Source organism: Montipora foliosa, chromosome 11 (assembly GCF_036669935.1).
Source record: "Montipora foliosa isolate CH-2021 chromosome 11, ASM3666993v2, whole genome shotgun sequence".
In the NCBI taxonomy this organism is placed as follows: domain Eukaryota; kingdom Metazoa; phylum Cnidaria; class Anthozoa; order Scleractinia; family Acroporidae; genus Montipora; species Montipora foliosa.
In genome coordinates, this window is record NC_090879.1 from 50797963 (window position 1) to 50811416 (window position 13454).

Here is a 13454-nt window from a genome sequence, read left to right on the forward strand (position 1 = left end):
AACCTGTGAAACTGCCTATCGTTTCAAGCCGTCTTCTCCTCTTTTGTTTCTTTTGTCTGACATTATCCGTGAGTTTAACAGGTTTCAGTCTGCACCGAGGATGAGCCAATGCTGAAAAATTGGATCGAAAACCAACCAGAAGCACTTAAACGTGAATTTTTGTTAAGACTGTAAATTTTATGGAAAACGAAAAAGTTGTAATCCTTGATATATTTTTTCGTACAACAGATTATTGTTGTTTCAAATGTAAAGAGTCAGGGGAAAAGGAAAGAAAAGACGAGAAAGAAATTGTTCCTCTCGGTTTCAACTTCAATAGAATCCAAAGGATATTATTTGTTTATGACATGCGCAAGTTTATGGTGGAATACCTTTTAACGCTTTTCCATCGAAGAGGGGAAGTTGCAAAATTTATCCTATCAAACCCAGACGATTTGTCTCGTCTTTGGGCAAACCCCTCAGGGGCTAAGGGCTTTAAATAAAAAAGTTGCATTGCAAATGAGCTTTATAGGCGGCAGATGATCAAGATGAAGGTGGTTCACATTTTGAAGTTGTAAAGCCGACGTCTTTAAATCGTGTTGCTGATGTTATTCACCACATCGGTTGCTACATATTTCGCCTCGCATCTCAGTGTTTTTTTTTTTTTTTTGCTGGATACACTATTTCTCTTAGTTAGAGATGTAGTAGACACGAGTCTGAAGTATAAATGAAGAGAGTTTTGACTCCAAATCCCATTAGGGCACCTTAAGGATTCTGAACAGTTGTTTTTCTTCTGTTCTGTCGTTTCGTTGATTGTCCGTTTCCTTGGCCCCGAAAATCCCCTATGGGGAGTAGTCACTTGAGTATGTATTGTATTGTACTTTATTATCCAACTGTATTAGTCATTGTACCGAAGACGCACGAATTGAGTGCAAATATTCCACTGTATTGTACAGTTAGTTATTTGTATACTTGGCTATTGTACAGTAGAGAACCGGTTTGACTAGTTTAGTTGCTGACTTTGCACCGCCCGCACAAATCTGTCACACGCACTCGGTTGTTTACAATAGGCCATTTCCGAGTTCATGTCTGCCTCCTCTTCAAAGCGAGTCTAAGTGCGAAGTTTTTGTTATGAAAATTAGTTTTGATTCATATGCAAAGTAGAACTAATTACCATCACAAAAACTTCGCACTTCGACTCGCTTTGAAGAGGAGGCAGACATGAACTCGGAAATGGCCTATTCATTTGCTAAAAATTTATTGCAAAAGAAAGTTGGATGATAAATAGATCTTTTGGGTGTCAAAATACAGCACAACTCGTAAAAATACTCAGCGATACTACACACCAAAACATCTAATAAGACATATGTATTGTAATGCTTCCCGCGGCTAGCAGTTTACTAAGTTATTTTGCTACATTGAAGAGTTTTGCCAGTGCGGTAGAGGGCAAATGGCAAGCACTCTGAGCTTGATGAAGAATTCATGAAGGTCGTACAGTTGAACTGCGAATTTCTTGTCGAAAAGGCGGCAATACAGTGAAAAAAGGAACCTATGAGGTTACAAAGAAGAGTGAAAAAGTCGGGACTTTTTTAACAGTTTCTGCAACTGTTTATGATCCTTCCCTATGCGGTAAACTTTCGCTTAGAAAATGTCTTTGTTTTGAGAACTTGTTCCATTGCTCAGTGTTGCTGACAGGCAAAATTTAGTTTAAATGTCAGTAACAAGTTTCAGGAAAGATACCGAAACCCCTGTGCCCCTCACATTCTCTTAATTTCAGTCATTTTCGAGTTTGGAAAAAAACGCAACTTTCAGCTTGACGTATGCCGTTTTTAACATCAGAGAGATTTAGAGGAGAAGGACCAGCGAGGAGGAAGATGATCAGTGAGGCAGTGTGGCCCTGTGGTTAGGGCTCTTGCCTTGAGATTCAGAGAACCCGGGTTCAAGACCCGTTTTCACCTGACCACTCGTTGTCACGGTCCTTGGTTCAACGTCTCAGCTGCACTGAAACGTGAAACGTCAAACCGGACAGGCTGCTGCATCAGTGTCATAAGAGCACGAAATTTCGCTTATTTTACCTTGTCTTTTTCTTTGACAAGTTACTTGATATCTGCAAGCTCAAAAGGAAGAAATAACCAAACAATAAGCCGGAATTCAATTTAGCTTAAGAACACCACCGTTATGTCATAAATAATGCGTCATTATTTAGTACCACAGATTCCTTGGAAACTACCCCCTTTATTCACAGGTTTCTACACCGAGTATAACGCTTCAATTCGTCCAATTATTTATTATGTAGTGGTTCCAAACCGAACATCCTAGTAGGGTTAGGAGGCTCGAAGAAATGACGCCAGGATACTTTGGGCTAAGCTCCATATCACTGCTTCAAAGAGAAGAATTGAATTTGACTCCGCTATCAACAGCAGTATACTCATGTTTCATAGGGTTAAAAAGCAGATTGAACGTATTGTACTTTGTCTTCAAATAGGGTAGGCTGAGCACGACATTAACTGGTCTCTTCTGACTGTTCTTAAAACTTGGTATTTGTTCATTCATTTGTTTGCTTTAGAAGCCATCGATGACCTCTTTTCTCTTTGTAGTACTTTCGCATTCGTTCGTTACATTTGCTTGATTACTCAGTTTCCCTCCATTTCCGCTCAGAGGTATAACGGTATTTTTGATCAATTATTGTTGTGTAACGAAATCCCCATTTTTTTCAGCTGCATTTTGATTTCCTTTGTGATTTAATATGGGCTGTTCCTTGTCGATTTACAACGACATGTGTAACACCCCTTCCATTTATAGCCGTTGCATTTTGATAAAATAAATTATGCGAGTTGATGATGAGGATGAACTTTATTAATGTGTCGACAATCTCTAGCGCATAGCACTGATGGTGATATCTATCCCAAGGGTATTTCAGAACTTTAGTGTCCTATGTGGTCATATGATGGATCGTTTAGTCGTCGGCATACAAGTGCGAAGATGTACTTTTCGCCGCGAAAGGATGCTCGTCATTTATAAACTGTGACATCTCGATATCATTCAAGTTAATGAATGCAAAAATGGTATTTTTGAACACGTGGGCAGGTCAATTAGAATTAAGGAAAATCCAACTTGAAGGTGCTAGTCATTGTTTGAATTCTGGACCACTCAACACAAATACTGATCATTTAATTTAAAGTGGACTTGAATTCTCGTGCAAATCCGGCCACCGCCCTTATTAAAACCGCCTGGTGCACTCACTCGTTGAAAATCAACTTTTCTTGTTGATGTTCATATGATAAATTTTGGTTGCAGTTACGAATGGAGATAATTTGGCCAAACAGGAACAAAATGTATAAATAAGGGAGCGCAGGCTTTTCTTTATGCGTGTGAAGCTAAAATTGGAGCTGGCGTACCAGAAAACTACAGTAGTTGTTAAACTTAGGGTGCGTTCGATTGACCATATTCCGGGATAGGAATACATGAAAATGAAGAGAGTCAAATTACAATTGTCAAACACCTGCTAAAATGCTATTATTGTCCTCGTTGCTTAAAAACGCGCGACATACCGTAAATCATCACTGAAACGCAACCTCGTTCCCAGGATCTCTCTTCTCTGCCTCGTAAAAGACCTTGGGAACGAGGTCCAGTGTGAACTGACCACCTTCAATGAAGTCTCAGGTAGACTAAGGGCACTTACCATTGGTCAGACCTGGCCAGCCAGACCAGTCCACTTGTAAAGAAAATTCCACTATTAATCAGAAGGACTGTTCCTGCTGGCCAGTTCTGACTATTGGTAAGGTCCCTAAGTCTTAGAGCGGTTTTCAATTGAGTGTCGAAAGTGATTAGCGAATTACTTTGGTTTATGATTACTTCACTCAGTGATTGGTTCAAAGTTCTCGCGCCAGTTTTTCAAGCAATCAGAATTGAAACCAAAACCAATCGTGGCTCGCGCGTGCATATTTTCCCGCGCTTTGCGTCGGCTACATGTAATTACTTCCAGTTTTGATTGGTTTATTGGATTGTCTCGGTCTTTTTTGATTAGCCAGAGTAATTACTTTGGTTTTGGTTTTACGACACTCATTTGAAAACCGCTCTAGGGTGCATTCGATTGATCCAATTCCGGAACAAGAATACGTGGAGTGATTATTTAAAACGGTATGTCTGGCGCTTTTGTAGCAACAAGGATAATAAAGATATGTTTAAAATAGCATTTTAGCAAGTGTTTGATAATTTTAATGTGAATCTCCGTAAAAGTGAAGGATTTCTAACTTCTATACCCTGTATTCCTATTCGGAATACGGTCAATCGAACGCGCCCTTAGTCTGAAGTCACGACAGAAAGGAAGAAAATGTTAGCATGTTATTCCGTAAAGGAACAATCAAGCATCAGTAATATTAAGTGCCGGATAACATTGGAACTATATCGATTACTCAACAATAGAAACTGAAACCAAGATATTTGAAGGTGTGTTGAAACGAGATGAAGAATTAAACAGAAAATCTGGGGTGAAAATATATCCAGACTTGCATGTGAGGCTTTCTTATGTGTTTCAACTTGTGAAATAACAGGATACTTAAAATATTTTCACGTGCGTGTGTGCCGGTTGTAAACAGGAAGTGGACGAGAGGTATTCGCACATCGTGAAACTATTGTGGTGATTTTACCAAAGAAGTGTTGTATGAAACAAAGTTCAATTTTCTGGGCTGAATTACGTCACGCGCTGACCGGAATGAATACCGTTTCAGCAAATGTTCATTCTTTCCTTTGATTTGGTTCCTCGTACGCTATTTCCTGCAATTTCCATCATTCAACAGTGAAAGAATGTCAGTGAGCAAGATGTAAGCTTTGATATAATTCTTCACCTTTCACCCTTGTTCTATTATTACACATATTGTTTATGTCGTCAACTGAAGCAATTCAGTATCGTTTCAATGAGTCCTATATTTTCCGGAAAAGGACCAATATTTTTCGGCGCCTCTTTCGCTTCTATTCCTATTATGAAACAAATATTTAGGATATCTATAAAAACTTTGAGACGGTCAAGAAGTTGGTCGTAATGTTACGTTCTACGCCACTGCTAAGGGAGTGGTCGGTCTCGCTTGAAATCGTATCAGTTGAAAATTTCTCCGTTGCTTAAGCTTGTTCTTATATCAAGCACATCATCCTTGCTCGGTCACGTCCGCTTTGACCCTAAAGAGAGGATTTGATAGCAAGTAACGTAGGAAAAGATCAACAACTGCGAAATCTTGGGTAGGTGTTTGCACAGCCGGCAACAGCTGTTCTTTTGAGTGTCCTCGATACGCTTTTCATCGCGCTCTGTAGAAAACCAGCTGAACTCAGGCACTTCTGTTTTTTAAGGTGAAAATGCGTTCGGCTTTAAGTATTTGACCATCTTTTTCAATTGCTGTCGAAGAGGTACAGGAAATCGTAACACTTCGAGGTGAATATGAATATATCTCAACATTGAGCGTGAAGGAAGATAAGTGATTTATCATGCATGACTGAGCTAAAACGGATTTGATCATGAAGTTGGACCGATATTAGTCTTTACACGTTGCCTCTAATATCGTGATATTGTTGGTAAATAACTGAAGTGTGTGATATCGGCTTATTGTATGCGTTACTAGCCAAGTACTGTTGTTCCAAACCGGCGCAATATTTTTTGTTTTTATTCACCATAAATACAGGCAATGTTATCAGACGAGAGCGTCATAAAAGAACGACGTTGTTTGAGGGTTCGTCTTCACCTTTTCAGCTAGGCTACTTGACACCCCATTTTGTGCTGGGTATTAACAATTTTAAACTCTTTCATACGAATCTTAAATGGTATTTTGTCAATTATGTCTCATGTTTGCAAGCTAAGAGGTCTTCTAATTTTTTGCCTCTTCATTTTATGTGGCGCCGGTCACAAGATATCAAACAAAGCGAAAAATACCGAGTCAAGTAACTCTTGAGAGAGTATTGCCTTTGGACAATTCGAAAGCTGCAATTAGCGATAAAGGTTGCTTTGAGTTAAATTGTTTTGTTTCCAAAATACTTGATATCAAAGCGAATTTTAGTCTGTCGTAAGTGCTGAAAGCTGCGTTGCCTTGTTTTGTCAGGGGCATCGACTTCAGTGAAGGATTTGATTGAGAAAATTGTCTTGTCGAGGGCATCCTCTCTCGGAACAATGCTATTCATACGAATTCCTTTTGTTCGCAAGAACACGATTAATCAGGTTTGAATTATTTTTATCGTCCGTTTCCCAAAACTGAAGTGAGTCAGCAGTAACTAGGAGTAACGCACAAATATTGTTATTTTAAAAAATTGAGCCACGCGTTTGAAACATGCTGTTTCATTTCTTTTCAGCTCAAGCCAGGGGAAACGTGTATAAGTTCAGGAAATTCAACAGAAGAAGAAAAGGATTTGCCTTCAAGAAACAGCTTGAAGACGAGTGAAATATCGACGCTTAATATGTCTAGTTACTTCTTTTCGCACATTCACCAAAACGACGGATCCAAGCCGCGAGGAAAACCAGCTTTTGTTGGGCACAAATCGAAATCGACTGGAGATAAACGTGGACGAGGAATAGCAAAACCCGCGGGTCGGACGGGTTCGCGGGATCGAGACCAGTTTTCAGATATTGGCGTCAACCAACAGCGCAAAGTCTCGCATCATTATCAGCGGCATGGCAGCGACGACATGTCACGCCATTCGGGGCGTTACGGATCCCCTGTGCGGCGAGTAGGGGAAGATTCTGAAGAGAAAAAGTCATCTCCGGCTGAAGAGTCGAGAAAATTTCAACTTACGGAGGAAAATAAAACGTCTAAAGTTATTTCACACAGGCGAGACGCGCCACGAGAAAAGCAAAGACTCACGCAGGATTTAGCGCGTCAAAAACGATTGTTGAGTGAGGATATCGCTCGTGCGGAACTTTTGCAGCGCGAGCAACTGACGAAAAAAATTACAGATATGTTCGATAGCAAGAAAGAAGGCCTTGGTACGGACAAATCGGAGGCTGAAGTGAACGGAGCGGGAAATGTATCCAGGGATAACGTTAGTCGCGAGCGGGAAAAGGAGAGCGGCCCGTCGATGTACGAGAAATGTTATGGCAACTATTCCCCTGAATATAGCAATGAACATGCAAATAATTCGTCGACACACGACGAGAGTAGTGATGCGGATTGCAAAGGAACCGCTCTCGACAGAGAATCTCTATTTGATCGATTCTTGCGCAAAGAATCTGGCGCTCAAGAAATAAAAAATATTGAATTTGTCAACGAAAGCAAAGTTGAGGTCAAGGGAATAAATTTGAAAGATACTTCCGTAGTGAATGTTTGTGCTGAAAGTGAACGATGCGAGGCTAATAGTGTGTCAGATGCAAGGCCGGAACTGGAACCCTTGAAGTTTGAGAATGTTACAGATGACGAGCTAGCGTTTAGTGATGGCGACAGGGAAACAGTTGTCACAGAAAACAATAACATCTCCCCAAATGAATATAAACTAAATGGAGGAAGCTCAACATTTTTAAAGACGTTTAGCTCAGAGGAAAATGGACTGGGTTCTGCTTCGAATGTGAAGTGTAATGTTATGGAAGCAACTCGTGAGTTAAGAGATTTATCGCCAAAAAATGATTTGAATTCTGAGGAAAACGTGATTTCCAATCTTAAATGCGAGTCTTGTGAGTGTCCCAGTGAAGATGTTGATGTAAATAGCGAGGAAAAGACATGTAAAGGAAGTGAGATGTGCAGCAAGAGAGGCCTAGAACCAGATCACAGTAATATCAAAAGTTCAAAAATTGCGCGGCTGATGGAAGAGCCCGACATGCAGTGCGAGCATTCAAGTAAACACAGTCATGACTGTGCGTCACAAAAAGATCAAGTCTGTATTCACGAAAACGGTGATGTTGAGGAAGGTGACGATGTGACATCAACAAACCAGAGTGAAAAACAATCTTTGCAAATGGAAAATCAAATCCAAGAGACTTCTGTTATGGGTGGTGTTTTTGAAAGAAACGCTGGCAAGAGGAGACCTGAAATGAAAGAAACCCGTTCATCTGAACAAGCTCAAAATAATTCCTGTGATGCGGAACAAAACCCAGAGACTGTGGCTAATGAATCGGAACTGTCTAACAATGAAGGCATGTCGGATGCTGGAGAACTCAGTGAGACTGAAGCCTGTGTGTTTGTGAACCGGGGAAAAGTAAAGAAGAAGAAGCGAAGGAAAACGAAAGGGCATAAAGGCGTCCATCAATCGGGTTTTGGCAGCCTGCGGCGGAAAACGAAAAGTCATAAGGGTCGTTCGGTTGTTAAGGATGCGAAAACAACGAAGCGAATCAAACATTTTGATTCGGAGAGTGATTACGAGGCATTACGTGGAAAGAGTCAAGAGCGGAATGAAGACATTGAGTTGACCTCTTCGAGTCACGCAACCGGAGATCAACAGAGAGAGAGCGGTGTTACAGAAACAAATGATCACTGTGAAAAGGACTGCGAAACACGCTCGCTGTCACCCTCTGAAGATTGTCTTCCTGAAGAATGCTTGGAAGAGGTTGTTACTATCGGAACTGTGGTATCCGATAACTGCGAGAGCAGCCAGGAGACCAGCGTGTTTTCCGACTCGCAACAAAACACTCTGGAAGAAGATGCTAAGAAGGAGCTGGGAAAGACTGAGAGAAAGATCGGGAAAACCAAACGGAAAAATGAAGAAAAGGAGAGAGAGAGATCCACGCCGCCTCATTTGATCAGTCAGAACCGGTACGCGCGAGATCTCCCGAGACACAACTGGCTCGTGGAAAGGCTCCGACAACAAAACAAATTATGCACGGAGGACGGGCAGCAACACGCGCGGGACTCCAAAGACGAGGAAAGTAACGAAGAAAATCCCGGGGATGACGAACACGAAGAAGGTTTTTGTTCTAGTGACAAAGACACCTCAATGGAAAACAGAAACTCTCCGAAAATATCGTCTGAAAAATGTGACATTATCGGCGACCCCTCTCCAAAACTGCCCTGTGGAGATGAAAATCCAGCGAGTACCGAAACAGGTGATTTTGAGAACGAACTTCACCGAAGTTTTTTTCGGTGTTTTCCGCCCAATGTGCCTCGAACATTGCCTCGATTAAAGTCTTCGATGGTTGACTCGAGCAGTGGGAATGATAGCAAACCACAACCGCCACCTCTGAAGCATGGGCTATCATCAAAGGAGTCTTCCGGGATGGAGCCTGTTCCCAAGCTAAGGAAGATCGTAGATGAAAAGGAAGGATTACATGAAACAACCAAAGAGAAAGGAGAAATCAGTGTAGAGAACACCGAAACTACAGAGCCACGCCCTAGTGATGTGGAACAACCTCGGAAAGTAATGAGCCCTATCGAGATCTTAGATGACGACGACGAGAAGAAGAAACATGGTCAAGATGTATCGGAGACAAACGAAGAAAAATTACAGGAGAAAGATCAAAATTCCGTCTCAAAACTTAATGACACGAGCCAAAAAGATGGAGAAAAATCACCCGTGAAGTCGCTTCCACGATCCTCTCCTGACAAACCCACGCTTTTCACCTCTCCCAAGAAGCCTTTCGGTACTGTAAATCCCACAATTCCAGGCAACTTCAAGGATAAATTCGGCCGGCCAATGGACATGCCGCCACACCGTGCCGCTATCTTAATTCCTGTGGTGCCGATGCATGATGGGAGTGGAATGCCCATCTCGCCTGCTCTCAGTTCTGCATCTCCTCACATGAAAGGCTTTTCACCCAGGACTTTCACTCCTCATCTACTTACTCACGGTGCTCGCCCAGTGCCTGTTTCAGGAATGTTCGGAAGTCCACTGTCCCCTGGAGGACGTTACTCTGCAACTAACTGTGGACATCATATACACGGTAATATGAAGGCAGGGATACCTTGCAAACGAGACCTAAACTGCCCTTTTCATGGAAACGGCCCAAGGGGTGTCCCACCGGGGATCCTAGATATCCCAGGCCATCATGGTTCATTACACACCTTTGGTGGTCATGGTCACGATCACATGTCTGCGGTTATGTCACGCGAGAGACGCGAGCGTGATAAAAATTCGTGTCGATCTCCACTCGGTAGAGAAGCACTTGGAGACAAACAAGTCCCCCAAACACCCAAAGTAGTCAAACCTATCGCACACGTGCCAGGAAAGCGACCACCTCTGATGCTGTCGCATCTTCAGCAAATAGGAAAGCAACCGGCTTCACTGAGGGAATTGGAAGCCCTTTACGAGGAGAAATCACAACGCTATGGCTCAGAACTTTTACTTTCACCTCATCAACCTCGAAAGTCTCCAGAGAGGTCCCCACGGGAACAAGTCGTGCCTAGCAGATCTCTACATCAGCCGCTGACGTTGTCAGATCTGAACCGTCGTAGAGAAGAAGAATTGTTGAAAGGAAAGGTTGATGAAGGGTTGAAGACCAAGTCTGTTGAATTCCTTCCTTCTGGTCTCGCTCCAACTCCCCGCGGACCGTCCAAACTGACAACCCCGCCTCATTCCAAGGATCTGAGCTTGCTTTCTCCTGGAAGGGGACACCGATCGGCTTCAATATCTCCTGTGGATAAGAGAGACCAGATTTTTTCATTACGTCGTCTTGTTGAAGAACGGGAACCTGGTGCTGCTATTATGAACGAGTTTCTCAAGCCTGGGCCCCCTCTGTTGCGACCATTAGATGAAGCAGATGTGAGGCAGTCCTCTGAGAGGCAGAGAGGGGAGGAAGTTCTGCTCACTCGACGACATGTCTCGCCATTCTCCCGAGTGCCTTCGACCAAGGAAGCTGTCATACACCCTGTGAAGATTTCGGAAGGAGTGGAAATTGTCAGCCCGCGAGGCTTAGAGCGGTTAGGACAGGCAGGGCTCGTGGAGAGGGACGAAGAAAAAGGTGGTCCGAAGTCGTCCATCGGAAATTCCAGTACTATGAACCCAGGTGTTCGACTTCTTGAAGATAAAAGGAAGCAAATCGAGGAAGCGAGACCAAGTAGTGGTCGAGACGAACAACGCAGCAGAGAACGTGTTAGCCCAGATATGGATCACAGACTTCGTCTCGAACAAGCCGCGGAACCAAAGGCGAGAAGCCGAAGTTTAGAGCTTGTTCAGCTTAAGGAAAAAGAATCCAAAAAGGGACTTGGAGACAACGACACTGTCCGGATTTCGGGCTCTGAAAGAGAACGCTCGGATGATATAGTGCTGCTAATGTCCGCAGACGGAAACAAGAGATCAAGGATTCCAACTGAGTTGTCTCCGCCACTGCGCCATAAGCTCTATCAGGATAGAGCTTTTGTCCCGCCCGGAGTTGCCGGTAGGATAGATCCACGCATGGACCCACGAATGTTCGCCTTCCACGAGTTAGAGATGCACAGACGAGGAGAAGCTATTCGCGCATCTGAACCGTCGCATCGCGAGCTGCTGAGCCGAATGGCGTCATCCTTGCCTATAAGTAAAGGAGGCTCGCCGATTGGAAAACCACTCTTCGTCCGACCGGATGGTTTTTTTGATAGACGGGCGCCCGAGGCCGGCCGATTGTCGTCCGATGTTCACAGGTATTCTCCTCCAACGTCTCTTTCCTCCCGAGAGTATGGTCCCATGATGAATTCACGACAAGCTATGGAACGATTAGCGGCTGCAGCTGGTAAACCCGGCAGTCTGTTGGGAGAGGTTGGCAAGGACATTCCACCACACATTAGACAGGTTAGTGGAAAATTATATCAGATTCCACGCACGCAATGATTGGCTAATTTTGCGCGTCTCTTCTCTTTATTCGACTACCACGAGGTTTTCTAAGCACCGCGAAAACGAGAAACGAGAAAATCTGAAAAGAGGTTCTAAAAAATGATAACATGCTTCTTTTCGCAGTTCATATGCATGATTTAAGAAATAGAAAACATGTACCGTGTTTCTATCGAGTTATAGAAACACGAGTGAAAGTTTGGGAGAACGAGAAATGCTGTGGGAACACGAGCCGCAGGCTTCCGCAGGTTTCCACGGCTTTTTCGAGTCGGTACATGTTTTTTTTTTTTTTTTTTAGAAAACAATGCGACGAAAAAAAGGAAAACAACTTGTTAACTCTAATTATCAAAATGTAAATTCTCTTTGCTCGTTGAGAAAATGTGACACCACCATAAAAATGAATATTCCTAAATTTGTCTGTGTGATAAAAGATGAAAGTCTTCCAAGTGCTTAAATCCTTGCTATAACTGAGCAATTCTCTTTTTGTTTCCCTTTAACGAAGAAGCGACTACTATGTAGACCGGTGTTCCAAACAAATCCTTTGAAAATTGAGCTCTAGTCTTTATGCAAGTTTTTTTTTTTTTCCAGAGAAATAAGTATAAACTGACGTATTTCTTTGTCACTTTTGTCAGGATATCGAACGCGAGCGAGAGAGGGAAAGGCAGAGATTAAGCTTAGAACAGATAGAAGCTAACAGAAGACTTCTTCATGCGGAACTCAAAGACAAAGTGAACCCACTTGTGTTTAGCAAAGAACATCAGATCAGAATGGAGCAAAGGCGAGAGCACATGGATGCAATGAGAGCTAGAGAAAAAAGGATAAGCGACCGCGAACGGCAGTTATTCATGGAACAACGAATCGCGGAAGAGAAAAAACGGCGATACAGCGAACTGGAGTCGCGCGTCATGCGTCATCCGTCGCATCCTCAGTTTGGTCACGTGACAGATCGCGATGAGTACGAGAGAGCGAAAAGGCTAAAACTTGCCGAGCCACCGATTTCGTCGCCTGTTTCCATTCAACACTCAAAGCATTTAAGTCCCGGTGCATTGCACTCGGAGAGAAAGGAGCCGCGGCTGTCCAGTCCTAAAAATAACTTGACTCATTCACAGTTTAGAGATAAAACAAGCGAAGCTACCGATTCAAGAATCAGTCATCCAAGAGAGAACGAACTGATTCGAAAGGCAACAAATAGCGGTAAACTGGAACGAGACTCTATCTGGCACCGTAGTCGCGAATTGGCTGTCCTAGCACAAGGGGGAATGGAGCACAAAAGGTCAAACATGCACCCTAGCGCTTCGTTTCACGGGTTCATGCCCCCTAAAGTTGGACCGCTGATTTCCCAGCGGGAGGAAGTTAAGGGAGCCGGTGCCAAAGTGGATGAGGATGGAGTCAATCGCTGTTCCGTTTGCAAGCGTGATGCCTCTTTCCTTTGTTCTGGGTGTCAGGCGGCCTGGTACTGCAGCACGGAATGTCAGGTGAGTACATAGCTTCAATAGTACCGTGCCCCGTAACCTGCTGTTTCCCCTCGACATTTTAGGAGGCGTTTACAGCACTTCTCCGTAATTTCAGTAGGACGGGAAGGACACTCATTGCAAAGAGTAGGGAACGTAGCCTTTTGTGAAGTTGTCCATCTGTCAGATGATACAGGCACGTATTCTCCCCGGGAAGGGGGTGGGAGGGGGGTTTCTTCTTTAATAACACTACCCTGCGCAGCAAGCGTTCCCGTACCAGCGGAAATTTTCTGCATTCAGGACGCGCGAAAGTTGGGACGA

The 13454-nt window shown here is 43.4% G+C and overlaps 1 protein-coding gene across 7 annotated transcripts in view; it reads left to right on the forward strand.

Moving 5' to 3' along the window:
• LOC137974669 (uncharacterized) overlaps positions 1–13454 on the forward strand; it is a 31799-nt gene that overhangs the window by 17038 nt on the left and 1307 nt on the right. For 5 of the 7 annotated variants that reach the window (XM_068821592.1, XM_068821591.1, XM_068821596.1 and 2 more), the window contains 2 exons: positions 6310–11643; positions 12315–13157. In XM_068821592.1, coding sequence (XP_068677693.1) covers positions 6310–11643; positions 12315–13157 — 6177 coding nt within the window. Of the gene's footprint in view, positions 1–4996; positions 5212–5986; positions 6179–6309; positions 11644–12314; positions 13158–13454 lie in introns of those variants that run through there. The other 2 variants (XM_068821598.1, XM_068821597.1) reach the window with 2 other exon arrangements.